The sequence below is a fragment of the Centrocercus urophasianus genome, unplaced genomic scaffold, assembly GCF_019232065.1.
Source record: "Centrocercus urophasianus isolate 14NV4802_14NV808 unplaced genomic scaffold, USGS_Curo_1.0 seq_14, whole genome shotgun sequence".
NCBI lineage: Eukaryota > Metazoa > Chordata > Aves > Galliformes > Phasianidae > Centrocercus > Centrocercus urophasianus.
In genome coordinates, this window is record NW_024884586.1 from 30,256,719 (window position 1) to 30,280,710 (window position 23,992).

At 34.8% G+C, this 23,992-nt stretch overlaps 1 protein-coding gene across 9 annotated transcripts in view; it reads left to right on the top strand.

Annotated features, from left to right (window-relative positions):
- MIPOL1 (mirror-image polydactyly 1) overlaps window positions 1–23,992 on the top strand; it is a 175,195-nt gene that overhangs the window by 70,783 nt on the left and 80,420 nt on the right. For all 9 annotated transcript variants that reach the window (XM_042813682.1, XM_042813686.1, XM_042813687.1 and 6 more), the window contains one exon: window positions 10,270–10,377. In XM_042813682.1, the coding sequence (XP_042669616.1) occupies window positions 10,270–10,377 (108 nt within the window). The remainder of the gene's footprint in view (window positions 1–10,269; window positions 10,378–23,992) is intronic.

Consider the following 23,992-nt stretch of genomic DNA (forward strand, 5'->3'; position numbering starts at 1 on the left):
TCCTCTATCTTTATGTTTTTCTTAAAATTTCTCTGCTTAGATTGTCTTATCCTCTATGCATGAGGGATACAAGGGGTTGGATGAGGGTGACATTGATAATTATACATGTCAAAGACAGCTGATTTTAGGTTTAAGCATGCCTGCTTTTCAGTAACATATCTGAATGCTGTTAGGTGGCTGTTAATTTAAAGCTGCATAATCAAGGTATAGAATGGTTTTTAGCATGAGTTTGGGTACCTAGTTCCATCAGTCCCTGTAAAGCACTTCAGTGAAAGTTAAAATACTTTCTGTTACAGAGGCAAAACTTTCAGATTCAGGCACTACTTCATATTTGAAAATCTTTTACATATAGCAAAATAGTATAGATGTTTCTGATTGAAACTGTGCAATATACACCTTAAAAATGTGTGATTTTGTTTTAGTTTTGCAGAGTTTTTTATTTACTTTCTTAAACTTTTCTTTGTGAAGTATCTGTATTCCCATAGGAGGTCTATGAAATATGAATCAAATTTACCTTATGCAAAGCTGATTAATTTCTTGATTTAAAAAAAAAAAAAAATTTAATTTCACTTAGCAGTGCAATTAAGCAAATTTGAAAAAGATGTCTAAAAAATGTGAGTCTTATAGATGTGCTGATAACGAGATATCAGCATTGGTGAGAAATAATCTGATTTCATACTTCCCATTCTTTCACAGGATAGTAAAGCACTAATGTTAGTCTTGCTTTCAGACAATTGTCATCTTCTGCGTTACAGTTTCCTGAAACAACATGTTGGTTTCTTGGAGAAAAGAGCAACCACTACTGATGCAGGTCATTTGTTCAAAGAGCAATTATTGTCCCTGACATATCTCTAGGGTCCTGTGCTCTCACATACCTGGTTATATGGCTTTTGCATCATCTCTAGTTTAAAATATTTTTTTCTATTTTATGGTTAAGAATAACACATTGCACAACAGGAAAACTGAAGAATTGCCACTCTAGCAACTGATGGCTTAATTAAGAGTACAGTATTTATCAGGACAAACAGAGCATGTACAACCAAGAAAATCTACAATCCCATGATAACTGTGTCTGATCATAGGGATTAAAAAAATTACAGCTTCTGTGCAGTGGTCCATGATACTGTTTTCTGAAATAAATTGATGATATTTAAAATGGACCGGAAGTATTCCTGTCCTTTTATGCTGTAAATGCCAACTTAAGGTTTAGACAATAGTCTTGTTTGCATATGGATTTTAAGAAAATCCATTGAAGATTATCTGAAAACCACCTCATTAGAATGACAGATTGTTTACCAGATCTTGTTTTCTTGTCAACTAATATTGGTTATGTACAACTGAACAGGGTTACGCTTTCTGAAAACATGCCTTTGTTAGTAACTGAGTGCCTTGCATATATCTGAGAATCAGATTCATTCCTGATTTCTAGAGTTTGGTGGAGGATCAGTCTCTAAAATTTCTTTTATGCACTTTCACTAGTAGACATGACTAAAAGCTCAGGTATATCAGGCAATGCTATCTGTCTCTACTGTACTGTATATATTTTTGACCTGTGTTATTGTGGTTTATTAACTGGGGATGCAGGAAAGGTTTAAAAAAAAAAACAGAAACCATTATCGGTCATTGTGTCAGATGTTTGACAAGCTGTCTCCTGGCTGTGGGCCATCTGGTTCCAATGGATCTGGCTATGCTGCTGAGGAGCCAGCAAGTCATGGCTGCAGGATGATCTGAAGATCATTTAGTCAAATCATCAAAGCCAAGGCTTTAGGTGTAGTAATGCTAGTTCCAACATAATCTTGTAGGCTGATTTAACTTTCTTGAAGTTCCTGTGCTAATTTCTCATCCCATGAAACCAGAATCTATTTACTAATGTCATAAAAGTGATGGAAAAACCGACCAGTCAGTATTCATCAAGCGCTATCACCAAACGCTCATTAAACAAGTACAGCTATTGGTAAAATTTGCATAATGCTGCATCATTAATTAAATGAAGAAAAAAAAGGTAGATCAGTGATACAGTGCTGTGGAATGGGCATCACACAGGCTAAGATGAGAACTGAGAATTGAAGTGTGCATACACTGAAGTGTGCATAGGGAAGGTGCTGCATTCAAATGAGGAAGACTTCTTGAAGAGAAGTGACTTGTTTCCTCCTTCAACAACAACGAAGGACACATAGAACAAAAAGTAAAATAGCTAGTAATGAAAAGTTTCATATCTTTTGTATTTTGCCTCCTTTTATTGCTTTTTCATTTTCAAAGGAATGTATTTAGAACCTTTGAATCTGTAGGAATATAATATTATTTTCTGACTCCGTGTGATGAAGAGGTGGTTGTCCACTCTGGTATTTTTCCCTATTTAAGAGAAGACAAAAAATCAACAGTGTATTTGGTTTTCTGCAGTTTCTGAGTTTTGTGACTTCAGTGGCCCATTTCATAACATTACAGCTCATCGTACTAACAAATCACACAGCAGTTAGCACTGCCTTTCAAAATAGTCTGTGAACAAATATGTAGGAGTGCTGTGATTTGGACTATAGACACTGAGACTGTGTAGTAAAATAATAACAGTGTAATATTTTACTATTCAGCTGACTGGCTTCAGTAGGACCTTTGCTGCAGTGTTACATAATACACAGCCAGGACAGAAATGATTTCAGGTGGACTGTTTCAGTCCTACTTCTCTCGTAAGTAGTATGATATGCAATGGGTACTAAGGTCATTTACTCCGAGACGTTTTTGTGTAATTTTATTCTTTAAATATTCCTCAAGGTGTTGTGGTTAGCTATACTGAATTATTTTCTATTCAGAAGTTTATATAGTGAAACTATGTGCTGGAATTGCTGCCATGCATTGAAAGTAAAGCAGATCTTATTCTCAAAATTATTGTACTTATTTATTCAGTGATTTAGAATTTAGCTAATGAAGCTTTACTTTTTTTTTTTTTTGTGATGTCTTTGACATTGTTTTTGAACAATGAGATTTTGAGATTCTTCAAAATCTTCATGATTTTTCCTCTTATCGTTTTTAACTAGTATTTTTCTTGTTTGTCAGTATTTTTCATTTTCTTTGTTTCTGAACAAACTGACCTGTGAACAATGTGAAGTTCATTATATCATGCCTGTTGCTAGTGTTTTAACAACTCTGCTGTGAGATATTATCTCAAGACAAAAGGGTGAGCAAGCATAACCTTGTATACTATGATCAGCTTGCATGCTTAGTTTATACATTATTTATTAGAATTATAAACCTGAAATAAAAAAATAAAAAGATTAGTAATGTGCCAACTCTGTGTTAAAGAAGTCACATTTATTTATATATGACAGGTAATTAGGAAAAACACTATTAGGTTGGTTGAAAACATTTTTACTTCAGACCCCTTACAGCTAGAGGAGTAAATGTTTGACTCTGAGTTACTGGATTTAGTTTAGATTAGAAATTACTATGAAGAATTCATTAGATATGAGGTGAAAAAAAGAATGTGACAGAAATTAAAAATAAGAAATAAAGACAATATAAAAAGATTGGTTACTTAATATACAACAGGTAAAGTACATATTTATTCCAGCTTCATTTAGTGAAGTTTCTGGTTTCTTTTACACAGTTCTCTTTCTTCCTCTGAGATACGGGGTTGTCTGCAGTGTTCTAAGTGTTATGAGTAAGGGTAAGCTGTAGGAGGACCTGTGTGAGAACCTGGAACTATAGCATTTAGTAAGTTTAAAATACTAAGACTTAAGCAGTATTCAGCTCCATTGAACATGACTAATTATACTGTGGAAAGAGGAAATATGTAATACCTTGCTACCAAGTAAAAGATATCAGGTAAAAAGAAAGCAGTTTAAAAGGTATATGCCATGTATGTAGAAGTGTGCTCTGCATGAAGAACTGTAAATAAATACACACATTTTAAAGTACTGCACACATTTTAAAGTACTTCCATGGCTTCATTTTCTGTGCCATAGCTTTGCTTTGGTTAGAATGATAACATGTTTAGATGAAGGTATGCTCATAAATTCTGAGGACAGAGGCCTGATTTTATAGTTAGGACTTTTCTGTTCTACACAATTAAAGTAAAACAACTTGGTTTGGTTCTCCTGGAGGCTTTCATATGTCTGTCAGGCCTGCATAGAGGCTTCAGATAACCTAAGGCTTCTAAATGAACCTAAGGCTTCCAACATGAAAAAAGTTCTTTTTAACAGCCTTCATGCAGGGTGATACAGCAAGCTATGAAGGTGACCAACTTGTATAGCTTCAAGAACCCTACTGTTATTTCCTCCTGTAAATGAGCAGTCACTCACAACCCTGCGTTTGTAGAACTGTGCTGGGTCAGTGGCACAGCCAGCACAGGGATCCTGCTTGAATGATCAATGAATTGCATACATCTCAAGAAAATCAGGTTTTTCTTTTTCTTTTTTTTTTTCCATCACCTTTCATGTAGCATCATTGATTAGAAAAGCCGGTGTGCACTGAGCTCTTGGAGAAATAGATCCAACTTGGCTTATTCTTTAAAATGTCATCATTGAAAGAGCAATAGAATTATCAAAATTTGCTGATGTCTGCACACTTTAATCTGGTTCCTTTAAGAGTTCCTTTAGCTGTTCAAATGAAAATGAAAGCTTTCTTTTCTACATTTTCAAGTGTTCAGAAGTAGAAATGGAGGGAAATTGTAGGAAGAGACCAAGTAGTGTACAGCATATTATCTGCCTTAATGCTGCAGATTCCAACTGGCTCATGCTAACAAGAAAGACAAAAACATTTCATATGTATTTTAATGTATTTCCTCTGATGGAGCAAAACACCACTGCAGTACAAAAAAAAAAAAAAAAAGTTGTTTACATTTAAGTGTTTGTTTTACTAATAAAATACAATATTTTTAAATAATATTTTTAAATGTTGCATATGTTCCTAAGGCCTAAGCGCCACAAAAGCACTTTTCTTTCCTGTAATTCAAATAATTCTAAGCTGTTGGGCATTGTATAAATAATCTTTAAACACATTTGTTGATATTTTGCCAGAACTTTGAAGAAATGTTTTTTTCTTTTTGAGGTTTGAAAATCTTAACATTATAATTAAATGGAAAAATTCTTCTAGTGATTATTATGTAGAGACTCCTTTATTTCTTTATTTCTCTTTAAATGATTATTTTAGAAGAAAAAAGAATAAAAAATGTGTTTGTATAAACATAAGTGCTTCCAAACATCTGCAGTTCAAAGTACATAATTCATAGTGACACCAAAGGTTGGCTTGTGTTTTGACTGGATGACTTTGGTATTATTTTTGTCTGCAAAGGAAAGAGTGGAGTAGCATCCAAGTGGTGCAAGATGTTTGCCTCTCAAGAAATCGTGATGAATTTGGGACAAGGGGTAGACTGTTTTTTTGGTTTTTTTGTTGTTTTTTTGTTGTTTTTTTTTTTTTGTTTTTTTAAAAAAAGCATACCAAAGGGAGAAGAAAAGAAGATCTGTCAAACTGAGAACACTTACATTCAATTGGGAATCCTTGAGCTGGGAGCTACTCTAAAGTGTAGGTCATTATAAACAAAATAAGGAAAGGAGAATAATAAACTAAGAGTACAGTCAGTTTAATCAATTTTGTTCACTTCATGCTGTTATTTATTGTATTTATGTTCCACAGACAGCAGCTTAAAAATAACAGGTGAAAATATGCTCATGTTTGTTCATGTTTTTAATGTGTTTGATATATAGATTATTTGTTCTTCAGTTTTCGTTGATGTGAATATCCATTACCTAATTTCAAAGTATATCTGATGTATTCTTTCTGTATCACCATGTTAACATGCTGTAGGTACAAGTTGAAGAAGAAAACTCTGATAAGCTGACAGCATGTTTAAAATGATTTGTATATACAAGTGCTAAAGTTATGTTTGGTATGTTAATGCAATCTCACTTTTTAGTAAAGGCCAAACAGTGTTAAGTGGTTATCTGCATTGATTTTTCTGTCTTCCATCTTTATTCCTTTTGTGTACCTGGAAATAGGACCATCTATTAATAGCCTCTTCCTGGGTGAGCCTCCAGAACTCAATTCTCAGTTGGTCCACTTTTTGAACTCTCCAGCAGTGTTCCCCCATGAGGTGCTCATTTTTTGGAGTTTATCTGCAGTTTTCCCTCCTGGTGTTCTCAAGCCTTCTGCTACATCACCACTGAAACAGGTCAGCACCAGCTGAGAGTTGAACTGGTGCTCACCTTGAACATGCTTGTTCTGCTGAGTCATGGTAGCTAATTTTTCTTTAAAAAAAAGGCTTGTCTTGTGGGAAGTGTTCTTACTGTCTGTCTTTTCTTTCCTGTCTGAATCTCTTCTTCTCCTTTTGATACATCAGCTGTTTGCTTTTCATTTTATATTTAATTGCTCATGAAATATCCTGTGTTGGGTACAAGAGTATTTCTTTGGAAAGACTGGGTGCATTTAGAAGAGTGAAACTAGTTCTAATATGAAAATATGGCTAACGAGAAGATTGAGTGCCTCTTGTTGGGAATAGAATATGTTCTAGTGGAATCCATATGTATGGGCATTGATGATTGCCCAAGGAACATTTGAAGTAGGCCTAAAGAAATTTGTTGTCTGGCTTGAGTGAATCTAGCTGAGGTGGGAAACTTGTAGAGGGAAAGTGTATTTTTAAAGAGGGGAACAAATGGTAGGATTTGAAAGAAGAGGGGCTGATTTTTTTTCTTTTTTTTCTTTTTTTTTCTTTTTCTTTTTCTTTTTTTTTTTTTCTTTTTTTTTTGTTTTTTTTTTTGTTTTTTGTTTTTCCTCCAATCAGCATTGCCTCCAAATAAACACAGTGGTCTATGTGCTGAAGCTGATCCTTGGTGAATTGTGTCAAGCCTTATAAAATGACATGCTACCGTTTCCAAGGCTTTAAAATCCTTTTCTTGGCACAGTCTTCAGTGCTCTGCTCAAGGCACGTTCTCCTTGACATCTGTCTACGTTGCTGTCATATTCTTTGAAGTATCCACAGTGTCTGAGATATAAAAGATGTTTTCTCAGTTATGGTCCTGTCTTTGTAAGTGTACAATTGCACTTAAGATCAGAATGTTAAGCAACCTACGCTGCGCAAAATATTTTATCTGTGTCTTTAAGAGGATTCAAATTTGTTATAATTAAAATAAAACACTTGCCTTAGAATTCAGCTTTCTCAAAAGGATACAACTGACATTTCCTTTTTGCCAGTACCGAACCAGACAATGTCTTCTCCTCACTGTGCTCCAAAAAGTATTTTTATATATGTTTTTAGAAGGAAATCCAGTTCCTTACTTGCAGCTGTTGACATTTTAGAGCCTTGGATTGAACCAATAAAAACACATGTTCTTTCAAAGAACACCTATTTTTGCTGGACCTTGCTAATGACCAATGACACAGAATTCAAAAAATGTTGGCTGAAATGAAGAGAAAGGCTGTATTGTTTTAAATTATATTTTTAAAACTTTTCCTTATAGCAAAACTACACAGAAATTTCATATGCTCTTGATCTTGTGAAAAATTACTTGTTTTTGGAATTCAGTTTTTAATGGTTGAAAAATAGTTCAGGCGTAAATGTGTTGCAGCTTATAAAATGTTAGTAAAACATACAAAATATTGTCATTTAAGATTATTATAATATTTTCCCGTGCAGAGCATTTAAAGATCTTACTTCCTAGACATTTCCTGGGCAGCTAAGAATACATTTGGATTCGTAATGCATTTGAAACATCTTCTGTAAATACATTTCAAACATATTAAGACACTAATGTGCAAAGGTCAAATTAGATCATCACTTCTTTCAATGGTATTCTCAAAATAGATTCAAGCTATATACAGATTTAATATGCTTTTTTTTTTTTTTTTAACATTAACATTCTTACTGAAAATGAAGTGAAACGTGAATGATGATATGCCACCAAGGCTGATGTTCTAAGGCTGAGTTGATAGAGATGTACATGCCTTTTACATTACTTGTGTTGCATCTTTATCCTGTGTGTGTGTTGGATCTGCCATGTGGCTCAAGGATCCCCCTGTTTGTTTCAGTATTTTGACTTCACAAGAGGAGAACGGAGAGCAGGATAACATGGCACCCATGCTCTTAATTGTGCAACCAGCTCTGTACATCAAGAAATTTTACTGTTTTCTCCTGGAGCTACACTGTTATTCTTAGCATATTTTCACTTTTTTTTTTTTTTTTTTTTTTTTAGTCAAGAGAATAGCATTAATAAAAATTCTTGTTCTAAAGGTAGGTTGAGATTTTTGCCTTCTACATATTTCCTGTAAGAAATCCGCGCTGCTCCTGATTCAAACGGGGAATTGCAGAGCAATGTTTTAAAAGGTGTCTGCAAAATAGAAAAGCAAGATGCCTACTGATATTACATGGCAACAGAAGCACCATGAATAATACCTAAAGTAGTAGTAGTTTTTTAAGATAATGTTTAGATCCTGTATGGTGCAGAAAACAAACAAGAAATCCAGAGAAAAAATAGCATACTGTGGGTTTCCTTTTTAGTATTTTTCTGAGCTCCTGTTTCTCAAATGCTTAGACACATAATTTTTATTACTGACAGAAGAAGAATTCCAAGTGTGATTTATGACTTTTATGTGAGATAGACATTAAATGTCTAAAGTTTAGAAATACATTTGCAGTCAAATTTATTTTAGCATTTTTTTCTGCATTTTCCTATATTATTAGAAAGTGTTTTTTTCTCATTTTATTGGTATAAAATTGAAACTGTGCTTTAAGAAACTTTGACTCTCACTGACAGTATGCATTACTCCCGGGAGACATGCTAATACCACAACTGATATAAAATCAGATATTTTAATATTACTGTTGGACACCTACAATTATTTAAAATTTATTTTTATATAGGATCAGATTATTTTGTTTTATATTCTAAAATGTACTATCTTGACTTGCAGTACATTATTCAGAAGAGAAAATGATGTCTTTTGTGTTTGGGAATATGTTGATGTGTTTTATTTAAAATTTCTGTCTCAAACTCCTTTGCATCTCTATTTTACTTAGGCTTCGGTTGTCGTTTGTATATATAGTTCAGTTATACCACAGCTCTCTATTTCACACTTTTTCTCTGTTTAGAGTTGACTCCAGTAAGAACTGCATTGGAATAAATTCTATGCATTTGATAGGAAGCTCTTTTCTGTGCCTTCCAAAGCCAGCAAGGTAGCAAAAGAGACTGAAATATTCAAGCCTTTTATTTGAGACAACAGTGCTTATGTGAGCATTAAATCACAATTCTCATTTCTTTCTTACTAGTGTTTTCAGAAGGTGTTTATTAAAATCTTCTTTCTCAGTGAATTGTCTAATGTCCCAACAGGATCTACCAGCTTAGTTTTTTTAGTGATGATATCTGAACTACTTCTTTGTAATATGCTGTTCAAAAATGTTCTTGTTAATGTTGTAATTTTGCCTAGATCTGTCCAACAATTGTTCCCCTATGTCTTCCTGGTCCTTAATCTGCTTTTTTTTCTTTTTTCTTTTTTTTTTTTTTTAAGGATTATTTTTCATAAAACAGTGCATTGTTTGCTGGCAACTAATTGCTCTTTTTAACCAAAGTTAAAAAGAGGCAAGGCTTCTTATGGTTACTGTAAAAAATGGTCAAATATAACTTAGCTCACTACACAATTTGCAGATCTTTAATCTTTAGAATAGGTGTTCAGGTTACAGCAGTAAGTACATATATGTATGCACACAGCAGCAAATGTTAAATTTTTCGTTCTTTGTCATTAAATTAATATTTAAGCATAATACTCTTAAAACTTATTTTCTTCCAAGCTGTGGTATGTGCTCGGGAATTAGAGTAATCTCAACATAAAAGGAAAAAAAAAAAAGAATAAAAGCTACACATATATTTTCTTCTAAAAGGCTGATTGAGTTGGAGGATGTTTAATTTGCTCATTTTCCTAAAAGCATATGTTGCTTCCTTTATACATACTTAATACGACACAATTTGGCATTATATAGGTATGAGCAGAATTTCATCTCAATATCTTTGTAATTTTTAAGACTTCTTAAAATGTTCTGCAAAAATTCTTTATCTGATAATAAACTTAGCTTTGTTTTGGCGTACAGTTGGACCAGGAGGAAGCTAAATAATGCTGCACATTTTAAAAACAGCTCTAGTACTATTTAGGAATTGCAACATGCTTTTGTCTGATGCTTTTTCTACTTGCAGAAATGGTGGTGGGGTTATTTACGTTAATTCATTTGGCTTGTTGAAAAGAAAATATGCTCACACTCCTCTACTTAATGGGATTCTTTCCTCGTTGCAGTGCAAACGGTTAGAGCAGGAGCTTCATCATCTGAAAGAGCAGAACCAGACTTCAGCAAACAACACGAGACATCTGACTGCTGAAAACAATCAAGAACGTGCTCTGAAGGTAAATCTCCATTTCTTCTTGCAGGCAAATTAAGGTTGTAAGCCCCTGGTGCCAGCTTTCTGGGCTGCATATATCAGTTGTGTACATTTCAGCAGAAGTGAGCTATGGTGTTTGCCAACAACCCCTTCTTTAAACACAGATACAGCACCCTTCTGTTATGGTTTTATTTTATTTTGTGTATGAAAACAACAAGAAAAAAATAACATCCAGTCCGAATTATTGGGTTGGAAATTTATACTGAATTCTTGGAGACTGTCCTTGGATTACATTTTATAACGTGAAGAAAACTGCAGCTATTTGCTTCACAGTACCTTTGCAAAACTAATATTTTAAAGTATGGCTGTTTGATCTGCTCCTAGCAGTGTGTGCTATATTAATAACATTGTTGACCTATACTACTAGTGACCACACAGTTGATACTACTATTTGCAAAAGGGTAGCTAGTTGGAATTGGGAAGAGGAATAATAAGTCTTGTCAATAAGAATAGAAATGAGCAGAGAGGCAGGAGAGGGTCAGAGAAAGGACAGTATAAAGTGACAGGTTATTCCTGCATTGAGAAAGGGAAATTGTAACGTCAGTGAAATTGATAGCTACATAACCAGCCGTCTCACCACTAGGCAGAATAAGAGCAAAAGCCAGGTAAGATGCGCAAGTGTTCATGCACGCCTGTTTAGCTGCTGTATTCATAAAAATCTCTTTGACTGGTAATGGAAAGAGTGTAAAGGCAGAAGTTGCTCTGTTGAAACTGTGTTGTCATTTTAAAACCGCTTGATGTAAGTAGTAAGATCCAAGTGTATCATTTGTAGGCAGATGTTCCTCTGTATGTGTGCGTTAGGAAAGTGTTGTTTTTCATGCTGCATGTTGACCAATGCAAAGTAAAGGAATTGAGGCAAATCCTTGTGTAGTTTGATGTTTCTCAGTTAAAAAAAAAAAAAAAAAAAAAAGTGTAATGAATAAACAGAAAGAGGCTGTATGGCATATAAACCAAGTGTGTTTTATGGGCTTATAATTCCCATCAGAATCTTTGGTGATTTTTACAAAATCAAGTCAGCAATATTGAAAGCAATCTAACCTCAGATGTCTGGTGATAGAGACTGTAAACACTCAGGGCTGTTTCTGACTATGCTAATGGTATTTTTTTGAATCTGAGATCACTGAAAGTTCCTGCTTGTCAGGCACATTGTTTGTAACAAGTAGTATTGTCTTTCATTAGTTGCATACTGACTTGTTTTTTCTGTCATTGAAACCGTTATGCACAGGCACTTTCCTTTAGAAAACATCAGTGTTTTATAAAGAGTACATTTTTTACATACAATATTGTCTGACATAATGCTCACAGGATAATTATATTTTCAGAGCAAGAAGTGACTTAATAGTTCAGAGTGTTACTAGGATTTCATCCTAAGCCTGACATTGCTCTCGCAGCACATAATCTTTAAAGAATTTAATTTCTGTCTGTCACAGGCATTTTTTGATATTTTCAGAGTTGGAGGTTAATTGGTCATTGTCTTCTAGAGATGAGAGTCTGGGGAGGAAAAAAAGGAATGCTTTTCAATTTTTGGTAGTTGTACTTTCTTAACGTTATACCTCTCTTGAGTTTGTTTCAGTTCTTATTACTGCAGTCTACGGTGAGGGTAGGTCCATCTGAGCACTTTTTGGAAGGCCACTTGCTTAGATTGAATTCCTAACCTTAGAAACTCTGAAATGCATGTATGCAGTCTTAGCAAAAGTGGTCAGCATTGTTGTGCAACTTATCAACACTTGTTCTGCCCTAAGCTGTCATCAAAAGGAAAAGTTTATCAGCTCTTTTTAGTGCAGCTGTAGCCAGGAAGGTACAGAGCTGCTGGTAGGGATGGGAGTCAGGTCAGCGATGTCTTCAGCCATGGGTGGGCCTGTCTGCCTGTTGATTGCAGCGCTGCATTGAGTAATGTTAATTCAAATACGAACAGCTATTCTGTGGGAGATGTTCAGATACCAAATCCATCCTGAACAAATTTGATTAGGAAAGATTAAAAAAAGAATCTGTCTTAAAATAATTATCTCTTAAATATAATTGATGCTGGTGACTTAGTTTGGCAAAATACGCATTTTGGTGCTAGGGGACAGATGAGAAATTTGACCAGCTTCAGATTTGCTGCAGGGAGCAATGGAAGTGCAAATATCAAAGGCAGTGTAAGGATACTTGCAATCATATCTGGGTAAAAATACAGTAATCGGGATCAACTGGATTAAGAATGGCATAAAAAGTTTTGACAAATAATGAGATCATTGCCTTGCAGCGTCCTGATATAGTCTTAACGAGACCTACAGATAATTATTTCTTCCTTATTTTTTTAAATTATCTTAATGTGATGAGTTGCTCAGAAGGAAGAAATGGCATAAGACCAATATTCAGAAAAAAACCTATTTCATTTCACAGATGGTATGGTCTAACATGTGAGATAAACTGCAAGCTTTTTGTTTTATTTTTAGCTATATTAGCTCACAGAGCTGCTTCCAGCCTGGTTTGAGGCTGCAGCAGTACACAGACTCCTGAGTGAGATAAAGCAGCAAAGAGACTTCACCAGAGAGAAGGGGTGCAGACAGTAAAATGGCCAGACTCAGGCAGGGATCACAAAAGTGATGTAAGCACTCCTGCTTACTTTTGGTTTTACATACTTTTAGATCCCTTATCACACCAGAGGATCGTCTTTCAGATAAGACACTTGACACATAATGCACAGTGTATAGATCTATACTGTGATTTTACATATGTACATCTTTGTTAAGATGTTTTTAAGTAATCTCTTTCAGACATATTAGTGCTATGTAATTTAAAATTTCTGCATTTATTGTATTGATGGAATAGAATATTTCTTAGTGTTGTGGGCCGTTCAGTCCCACAATTCCAAATTGATACTCCTAATTTTTATATTATTCTTATTGATCGTCGGAGTATATATTAAATGAATGACAAGACTGATGTCAAATCTTTCCTCGAAGTAATGCGCGTAACTGCACAGGGGTCATTCAGGGAAGGGTGTGAACACCTACATTCATCACTAAAGTAAAATAATCCTCTTCTTTGTGAAACCATTTAAAAAATCTTATCATATTTCAGATTGAATTATACCTAAATCTTTTAGGGATAATTGCTTCCTAAGGGCCTATACATTTGTACTCTTAGTACATTTTCATAAAATAAGATCTGCAGAGTACTTTGCAGTTCTAGTGTGTCAGGGTCTGTAAGTAAGATTATTCATTTGTGCTTGGCCTTCATAATTAACATTTGGTCTCTGCTGATTCTGATAAACGTATTCCCATAATACACTGAGATATCAGATTAAATTAAACATAGAAAAGTTGAAGAATTGATTTTTTCATTAGTATTAAATATTTTTTGTCGATCATTTTGTTGTTGTTGGTTTTGTAGTGTGTGGTTTTGAAAGGCAGAGCTTTAAGTAATACATTTTCACTAAGAAAAATAAAGATTTTGCCAGTGTGAAAGTCCTCTACTCTGGTGAAAAAGAATAGGAAATAAGTCTTATGGATCAAATAATTTAATGTGAAAATTCATGTAACACGTTTAACTGAATTTGAATGAAATGTAGGGAGAGGTGACTCTTTTCACATGACTGATTTATTTTGTAGCTTTTAATTAGGTGGCACATTCTTCTTGAATCAGCTCTTAATCTGCTTTAAACACCAAAGAGACATAGTGATTTACTTTTCAGCTAAACTCTCAACATGGAGGAGAGGCTGTTTCATGATATACTTATCAGGTGCCCTTTAATGACTTAATGAGTTTACTTCAGCCAAGTATGATGTCATTAGAATTTGTGAAGGTAATTAATCTACTTTAGAACTGTTAGTATGTTAATCTTTAATTATGATTGACTTTTCTTTAAAAACAATTTTTTGTGTTCTGATTAATATTTCTAGTTGTCATTTTCTGTAAAATTCGAAGTGCTTCCAAGGCTTTCTTATTAATATATTGTAATTCAGAGTAATATGCAAGAAACTGGTATGATGGAGCTATTAGATACTTACTGTGGGTTCATAAAGCAATTATAGCTATTGTCATATGCTTTCTGCTGACAAATAAGAATTATGTCAAGGGCAAGAAATCTACAATGCATAGCAGTTTGTTAGATAATGCAGTGAGGATGGCTATGAAATAAACATTCTGGAAGTGCTTTCTTATGCCTTTCATAAATTGTTTTAAGCTCCATTTTGATTCACAGAATTTTCAGGATTCTTAGAGTGGAAACCATTTTTTCTGTATCTGCTTTACTTTGCCAGACACAGGAATAAATCTGGTCAGCGTGTGAGCTGATGAAGAGCTCAATCTCTGATGTCATTTTTTACAAAAGCTTGAACATGAAGTTTAAAAATATTTCCTACTGTTGAAGTGCATGGAATATCCATGCTATTTGGAAATATTGTATTAGTTATGGAATAAAGTCCTGCTTTCAGAAGTTGTATATGTGGCCTATATCTGTAAAACCTAAATCATTCTTATACTGTTTTTATGTTTAGAGCTTTAGGGCTGAAGTTTTAGAGCTTCATTTTAATGTGTTTTTATGCCTATAAAACATCTGATTTGCTTCTGACAGAACAATACGCTTTTGAAATATTCTGTAATCCAGAGAAACTTGCCTGAACCAGCAATGGGAAAGTGGGAGATTGAAATCTTCATCTCATCAAATTTCAATTCAACATATGTTTTTTTACATTTATTACAGTTATAGAATCATAGGATCATAGAATCACAAGGTTAAAAATGACCTGCAAGATCATCTAGTCCAATTGTCCTCCCATTACTATTGCAACCACAAGCTACTAAACCATATCTTGTAGCTCCTCATCCAGATGCCTCTTGAACACTGCCAGGAACAGCGACTCACCGCATCCCTGGGCAGCCATTCCATTGCCTGACCACTCTCTGAGAGAAAAAGTTCTTCCTTATGTCTAACCTAAACCTCCTCTGTTACAACTTGTGGCCATTTCCTTGGGTCCTGTTTGTTGCCTGGGAGAAGAGGCCAAACCCCTCCTCATCACAACCTCTCTTCAGGAAGTTGTTGAGTGCAAATAGTAGTTAATTGCATCCTAGAAGACTGAAAGAAAAGCCTTTAAATACTTTCAAAATCATTTTATATAAGGCAGTAGAGATCTTGTTGATTTATTAGAAACCTGTGAACATGGCAAGACCCGGAGTCATCCAGAACACTCTTCTGCTGATTTCAGCTATTTTGACTGTCATGCCATTGTTAACTTCAGTGCTGTTTGAGTGATAGAAAACAATTGATTGCCAATATTTTATACTTAGCAGATGAATAGCTCCATTACCTAGTAGGGAAGTGGCTATTATACCTTTGTCCAGAATGTAGTCTACAGTGTAACTAGAGGTTTCTCTCCGAGAATTTAAAACTTAGTTACAGTTAATCTTGCTCTTGTCCTGCTGTTACTCTTAGTCAGCCATATGACAAAACATGATTTAAAATTTTATATTTGTCTCAGTGTTGTTGGTTTGTTGTTTTTTTGTTTTGTTTTGTTTTTTTAAATGAAACAACTCACCAATATGAATCTGAGTAATCCAGTCATCCTCTGCTCAACTCAGGTGCTGAGATCTTCAGCCAGATATTTTTCCTTCATCTAGTGTCGTATATTTAAAGTGTAACAGTTTGATTATGTGCATCCCTTTCAAGATTAAAGTGACTGGTTTAGCATGTATTTTTTAATATGAGTCAAAAAGCCAAGTTTATAAACTCTCTGAACTCATCACTTTCCATTGCTGGTTTTGCTAATAGTTTTTGTAGCCATTCAGGCTGGTAGGCTTTAGTTAGGCAGATCTTGAAAGAAGAGTTGTTTAAGAGTGGCATCCACATTCTTAATGACAGTATCTTCCCGTCTGGTGACTGATGTTTTTGGACTGACAGATATTTATATTCATCAATGAAAATATCTTAGTTTGTATGGTTTGGCAGTATCTGTAAATTACAGTAATTGCTTAAAAGTAGAATAAGTTATTAAAACAATATTTTCCTCTATTGGAAATAAAAGATGAGATGAGACACTTTCCATTCACTGAAAGTGGAGTCATCCAGGATCCTTTTAGAAACTCAAGCACCTAGAGTCTGAAAAATCTGATTTGTATGAAACGTTATATCCTTGGCTTAAGAGAAATGATGCTTGATACCATCTATATTTACATGATTTTCATTGTCTTTAAGTGGCCATCTTTCTTGCCGGGCTATGGATAGAAGGCAGTAGTTTGTTCTGTTCTTGGTTCGCTAAGGCATCACTATGGAACAAGATTTTGAACCTGTCGAAGTGTTGGATTGTTTCCAAACTGTAGGAAACAAACAGATGTACCAGAATTCTCTTTGCTTCATCAGCTGCACTGGTTGTGCCACCACTCTGTATCTGTAAGGCTGTCCTTTCCCAGACAGCACTGTCTAGCAAGGCAGCATGTGTGTACCTTGTTCTCTTCATAGCAGTAACTAAGGATTTCTTGGAGTCTTTTCAAATGAAAAAAAGATCAAGCAGTGGTGTTTCTTATTGTGATTTCAAGTCAGTCACAACTGTTTTAAATGAAAGGAGCACATGGATTAGAGTGGATGTTTTTTGGGAAAACAATATTTGTCTGGAAAATGATCCTAAGAAAAGTTTCATCTAATTTAGTTATACTTTTTAAGAGCACCATATATCTTACGTAATTTTGGAATGCTGCTTATTGCCTGTAAGCAGCAGCACAAAAGTGGCACTGAGTGTGTCTTGACACACTGAACAAATAGCATCTTGGCTAAAAGAGTTTGTTCACCTTACCTGATGAGTTTGTCCTCCTTCTTTTCTGTTAGCAGATAATGAATATCCTTAACAAAAGCACATATGTTTATTGAACTTTGATTTAGTTTTAAGCATTAAGGAATTCATTACTCATTTACACTGTGTTTTGGGTCAGGTTTCATTTGCTCCACTTGAATTTCTTGGAGTTCTGTTGCCTTTTATTTTATGGACTTCAAATCTGTCTTGATATCAGATTACTCTTGACAATCTTAAACATCAACAAACTGTTTGTATACGATGTAAATGTCTCTTTGTCATCGGGGAATTATGTGGTCATTCAAATCTTTTTTGGGGGAGGAGTGTTTCATCTTACAGGTGGAAACTGTCTTTCCATTAGGTCAATCAGTATAATGTATTTCTGATGAATACAGCAGGTACTTAGTATGCAATATATAGGCTTTATGTTATTCTATATCTGGATGGTCATTCGCCCATTCATCTAGAGTGCTTCCATGTCCTCACTTCTTGTGTGCAAAAAATGATCTCTTTCATGACAGTAGACTTCTGTGACTATTAATGACAAAGCCCTCTCATCCATGATTTTCATTTCATTTAACTGTTCTGTATTTGTGCATCTGCACATTTTATATTAACTTAGTATTTTACAAATAATTTGCCCTTTCAGATACCTGTTTTTCCTGCTATAAGAATGGATTCCATTTTCTGTAGTTGATTCTTTTGACAATTATCTGGTCACCTTCCTAGAAGTTTCATGCTTGCTGAATGGTGTGGCCACTTGGTCTTGCAGTACGGTAAGATCCAAAATGGTTTTTTTTGGTTTTTTTTCTTTTTTTTCCCCAATTCTAAATCTTTTGTTGCATTCTTAGATTGTTTTCTGAATTGTGTCAAAGTACCTCAAAACTCGAGTAGTATATGCATCTGGGAGAGATCTCAGGTATATGTATTCCAGAAATATTTGTACTGAAATAAACTGACCTTCTGAAGTTGTTGAAGGTGGAACAAATTAAGGCTAGGACTTAATAATTTCTTAAGATCCCTTCCAATCCCAACAATTCTGCGATTCTGTGAAGCATCTTCAAGAAAGCTAGCTGCATGGTCTTTCACTTCTCATCTCCATGGAAGTGATACTCATGCCTTAAATCCATGACAATAAAATAACGTGTTCTAAAATACAACAAAATTCATCAGTATCTTGTAAATTAGAATCAAAGAATCTGATACATAAGCAAAACAGATGCCATATGAACCACAAATGTTAGAAAAGCTACTCATGTAGAAAGGTGAGTTGTTACAAAAACAAAAATTCCCTAACTGTAACAATAAGCTTCATTTCCATCAATGGCATAGTTAATCACTCTAGTCATGGGTTCATTTTTCTTTCATTCTGACTAAAAAGACACCAATAGTGGTACTATTGTGAATGTTTTTAATGACTGAGTCAGTATCATATTGCCATACTTTGAACAACTGTAAAAATATGTGTATATGTGTCTTTCACTTTCTCTTGTATGGAGCTTCATTTCAAGATTACATGGATCAAAAATAAAGGGCGTATGTTAATCTAATTATAAAGCAGTCACGAGGCCTGCAGTGTCAGACTTTCTGTCAGGAAACTAGTCTTCCTCCTTCATTTGCCACTTTCCAATACTATAAAATGTATTCCCTAACTTGGAATGGAATGGAATGGAATGGAATGGAATGGAATGGAGTAGTTGGAGGGGACCTTCAAAGATCATGTGGTTCAACTACCTGACTATTTCATGGCTAAACAAAAGTTAAAGTTCAGTTATTGAGGGAATTGTCCAAATGCCTCTTGATGAAAACTGACAGGCCTGGGCCATGAGGCACAGTGTCTGACCATTCACATGGTAAACAAATATTTCCCGATGTCCAGTCTGAACATCCTCTTGTGCAGCTTTGTGCCAGTCCTGTACAATCTACTCAGTCTCCTTAGTTGTGAGATTCTTAATCGGAAGCTATTTCTTACATAAATTAGTAACCATTTTCGGTAGTGTTTAAAGAACCTTTTAGCATTAGTTTCTCTTAATGTACTCTTTAACTTTCAGTTGACTTATAGTTCTGCAAGTAACAGCACCTTGTGGCTTTATGGTGTGAAAGAGTAAAAGAAATGCTCCCAACATCTCATCTTAAGACTTACATTGGTAAAGTTTTCAAAGATGTATCAGTGCAGTACTGTCATAAATCAAAGCAAGAACTGAAAATATTTAGCGATTGTTATTATTTTCCCTTTTCAGAGAGGCTGAGAATTAAAAGATGCTGGGACAAGATACCAGATTCATTGAATGAAAAGAAACAGTGATATTGTCATGTGTAATTTTTTATTTTGTGAAACTTATTTCTTTGTACATATGAAACCATATTCTTGTATGCAGAAAGTGTGATAAATCTTAATTTACAACCATTTTTTCAGTGTGTTACTGAACAGTCTTTTTTTTTTTTTTTTTTTTTTTAATATGCTGCACGGGAAAACGATCCTCTTTTGTTTGAACAACAACTGTAAACAAAATCATGAGCCTCAGTGCATGATGACATGTTAGTTATTTGTCTCAATAAAATGTATAAAAGGTAGTAACCTAAGCTCTTGTGCAAAAGGCAAGCTACAGGGTCATCAAATAGCAAAGGTCTTGCTCTGACCCATCCATGACCCTCTTATCTAAAATGCCTCTTAGAATTGATAGAATCTACTTTAGATCTTGGCTAGAGGAAACCAGGAGTTTGACAATGGATCAGTATAAATATTTTAGAAAATTATGTACTTACTCAGAGGTGGTCTTTTTTTATTTTTAAATTTATCCAAGTTTCTGTTCAGAACTAGGGGACTAGCAAGTGATCATGAAAAGTACTGGTTGGAGTAGAAGGGGAAATAAATATTAAAGGAAGACATTGAAATATTGGGTCTGAATAAGTTTTTGTAGATTAAATTTGATTCAGAAGTCCCAGGATGCTGTATGTTTACTCCTCTTTATCTGTCCGTCTTCTATAATGTGTAAATCTTTCCTAGTCTTTTCCCAGATGAGAAGCTTCTTTAAATTTTAGAATGATACGAACTTATGTCCAGAAAGTGCAGTTTGTTCATAGCTGTCATTTCCTTGATCCTTACTCAGGATTTGATTTGGCTTTTTTTAATTACCATTTATTTGGTCTGTTGCAGAAGTGTATTTATGATGGTAGGGGGTCTTATTCTTTTCCCCACAAATAAGAGCAAAATCCTGTTTTCCCTATTAAGTGTGTGGTTGTGCAGAGGTGTCAAGGAAAAGTGGACTTTTCTGTTCACATGTTCAGGCTGCAAAGGCGAAGAGATGTGCTCCTTTTGTACAGTAGATGTGTATTTCTATTCTGGCCATACACAGGTCATTACAAGAACTGCTTGAAGAGCAGGAAGAACAAATGGACTTGGATTTCTTTTTATCTTTTTATTCTTCTTCTGTGAAGTAAAATATTATTTGTTTCTTTTCTGGTAGACCTCTGTAGCTTCTTTGATGAGATGGACTGGCAGCTATGCTTTGGCTTTTCTATAGGAGAAAGCTTTATTTATGAGCTTTTCTAACTTATACACTAGGGGTTTAGTAGCAAGTTTGATAGTACTAATCAGTAATTCTGAGTTTCCAAACCTTAACTGTAAGACCTATGCAGGCACAGCAGTATTCCACCTATTCAGAAGGCGATATTATCTTTACTAATTAATACAGTGCAGATAGAATTTTGGCATATGAAATACTTAACCTCATTTTATATTGTTCACAAGATTTCAAAAACATAAAGCAAGGTTCACATCAGCAGAAGTATATCAATGCATTAAGATTTCAATTCAATACATGTTATCTTGATCTTCATATTTAGAAACACTGCATGCATTGCTACCTCTGTCATGTAGCTGAATCATGCTGCATTACACAAAGAAAAAAAAAGAGGTATTCACTTGAAAAGTTTGATTTCTCCTGTAAAATTTCTTTTTCAATTAACACTTTAATATCTTATGCTCCAGAATTCAGCCTGCTGTCTTCTTATTTCCAAGATTCAGCTTTCATTTGTAATAAGGTAAATATTTCTTGCAAAGTAAAAGCAATGAAAAGGTAAATTTAGAAGAGAACTGCCTTAAAACTTTGGCAGCTTAAAACTTTACTATTGTGTAATAGTAAGTAAGTGCATATCACATTTCTTAAACGTAGTTTTAATGATATTAACTGGTGATTTTATTAAACTCCTAAGCAGACAAATTTGCAACATTAAATTTAAACCGAAAGACCCAAATTCCATTTTGTAGTTAGATGCAATAAATAAAGAAACCCATTGGGACTTTATTTTTTGAACTGTTGTTCTGTACTGGATTTTCCATGTCCAAAATTGCTTTTCTGCTCAAGAACAGAGGTCATCTTTCCCAGTTTTTCTAGTAATATTTAGATTCTATTTAGTGTTACAAGTTTGCCATTTCCTTATGGATCACAGTCAGTTTGCTTATTTCGGTGCTTGTTTGTATGTTTATTAGAGAAATACTTGTAATACTGGATGGGTTATTAAGGCATTGTGATTTGCACGTGGAGTTTTTTCTTTCAGTGCATCTTGTCCACACACTGAAGAATCACGAGAACTTAATTTAAAAAATCAATACAATTTAAACTATTATTTACATTAAAAGCACTATTTGAACAAGGCTTTCAAACAATAAAGGTAATCTTGTAGATTAAGCCCTCATTCTGATTATGTAGCAGTGACTCTGCTGGAGAGCAGTCCCCTGACATTAATAGTTGCTATTGTAACTACTGTAACTAAATTCTGAAGAGAATCAAACCCTTTCTGACTTTGATCTAGAAGCTTGCGAGTTCCACATGCACTTGAATGTTAATGGGACTAGGTCCCAAACGAGTGGAGCCTTAAAGGAGGTACCACACATCTTTAGGCTCTTGGAACAGTATTTGAGATTAGTGGAAACTGTCAAAATTTGTTTTCATAATCTATATATTTTGCAAGATACAAGGTGATCTTGTAAAGATTTGCTGATATTTTACTAGTTCTTTTAGAAAAGCTCAGATCAGAAGACATAATAGGAAAAAGATGTCTACGCTAGAAGAATTTATTTTGCTTTCTCAGTGATAGCTGTCACATCTCTTCAGAACCTTTCAAAATCAAAGTCTTATTAAGAACACCTCTGCCTTAACTGTGCTTCTAACAACTGAGTACTCTGGGGAAAAAAATCTGAACAAATCTTAAAATATCTTGTTGTCCTGGTACTTTAATCCTTCACTTTATCTCCTAAAAGGAGGGAAGTATTTAATACCAGTTCCTAGTTTAAAAAACGAAACTGTGTTTGCCTCCCATCTTCAACAACTAAGTGAGCAGTTTGAATTAGTTGAACCAGCTACTGGTTTCAAGTAGCTGCATTTTGAAGAGAGGCAGGTTTCAAACTTTTTTCCTGGAAAAGGAGCATGTTGTCTATAGAGGAGACAGTATACCAAATACTATCTTTTTTTCTGTAACTGGACTTTCCATTAGCCTGTTAAGTATTATCACAGAATTGTAGGGTTTGGAAGGGACCTCTAGAGATCCTTGAGTCCAACCCCACTGCAAAGCAGAGTCTCTACAGCAGGCTGCACACGTTGGCATCCAGGCAGGTCTTGAATGTCTCCAGAGAAGGAGAATCCACAATGCTAGTGCTCTACAATATTCCAGTGCTCCGTCATTCTTACCATGAAGAAGTTCCTTTGCATATTGGTGCAGAACTTCTTATGCTCAAGTTTATGCCTGTTTTCCCTTATCCTTTTCCCACGAATCACTGAAAAGAGGTTGGCCATGTCCCTTTGACTCCCAAACTTAAGATATTTATAAACATTAATAAGATCACCTCTGAGTCTTCTTTTCTAAAGGCTAAACAAACCCAGTTCTCTCAGCCTTTCCTCACAGGGGAGATGCTCCAGGCCCTTTATCATCTTTGTGGCCCTCCACTGGACTCTCTCCAGGAGATCCCTGTCTTTTTTATATCAGGGAGCCTGGAACTGGTGTACAGTATTTCAGGTGAGGCCTGACCAGTGCAGAGTAGAGGGGGAGGATCACCTCCCTTGACCTGCTGGCCATGTTCCTTTTAACGCACCTCAGGATCCCATCAACCTTCTTGGTCACCAGGGCACACTGCTGGTTCATCACCAACCTGTCTACCAGGAGACCATTATGTGCTAATATTTACTCTATTAGATATTCTTAAATTGGCTTAGTTAGTTATCTGTTTTTTTTTCTCACAACTGAGCTGAGTAGTAGATGTTGGAGGAGACAGTCTGAGAGAAAGAATACTGAAATCTTGGAAATGCTGCTTCTAGCTACTTCCATTTGGAGTTGCAGAATAACAGTAACAGCAAAGTCGCTCATTTTCCAAACTAGATAAAATCTGTTTATCTACCCTATTAAATCTAGGTGCCAACTTTCAAGCAGATGCAGTTATAAGCACTGTAGATGCTAAATCCTGAAACATTTGGTCTATAAACAATAAGCTGACATCAAATATAGCATTATAGCTAGACATAGTAATGGTGTGTATATGCTATAGTCACAGAAAACAGGGAGATGATGGCTCTTTTGTATGTTGCTTGGGGTTTTTTCTTATGTTAGAGTATTAAAACAGATATTAAATTTTATCATTAATGCAGTGCGTGGTCTCTCTTCAAATCCCCTTAATTACAGATTGACTCCAAGGATTACACAGCATGGATTTTAATTTTAACTGAAACAAAAGGAAAAGCCTCTTAAAAATTATTCTTGTTGAGTGACTTGTTGAACCACACAACAATTTCTAACATCTTTTGACGAGTGTTGTCA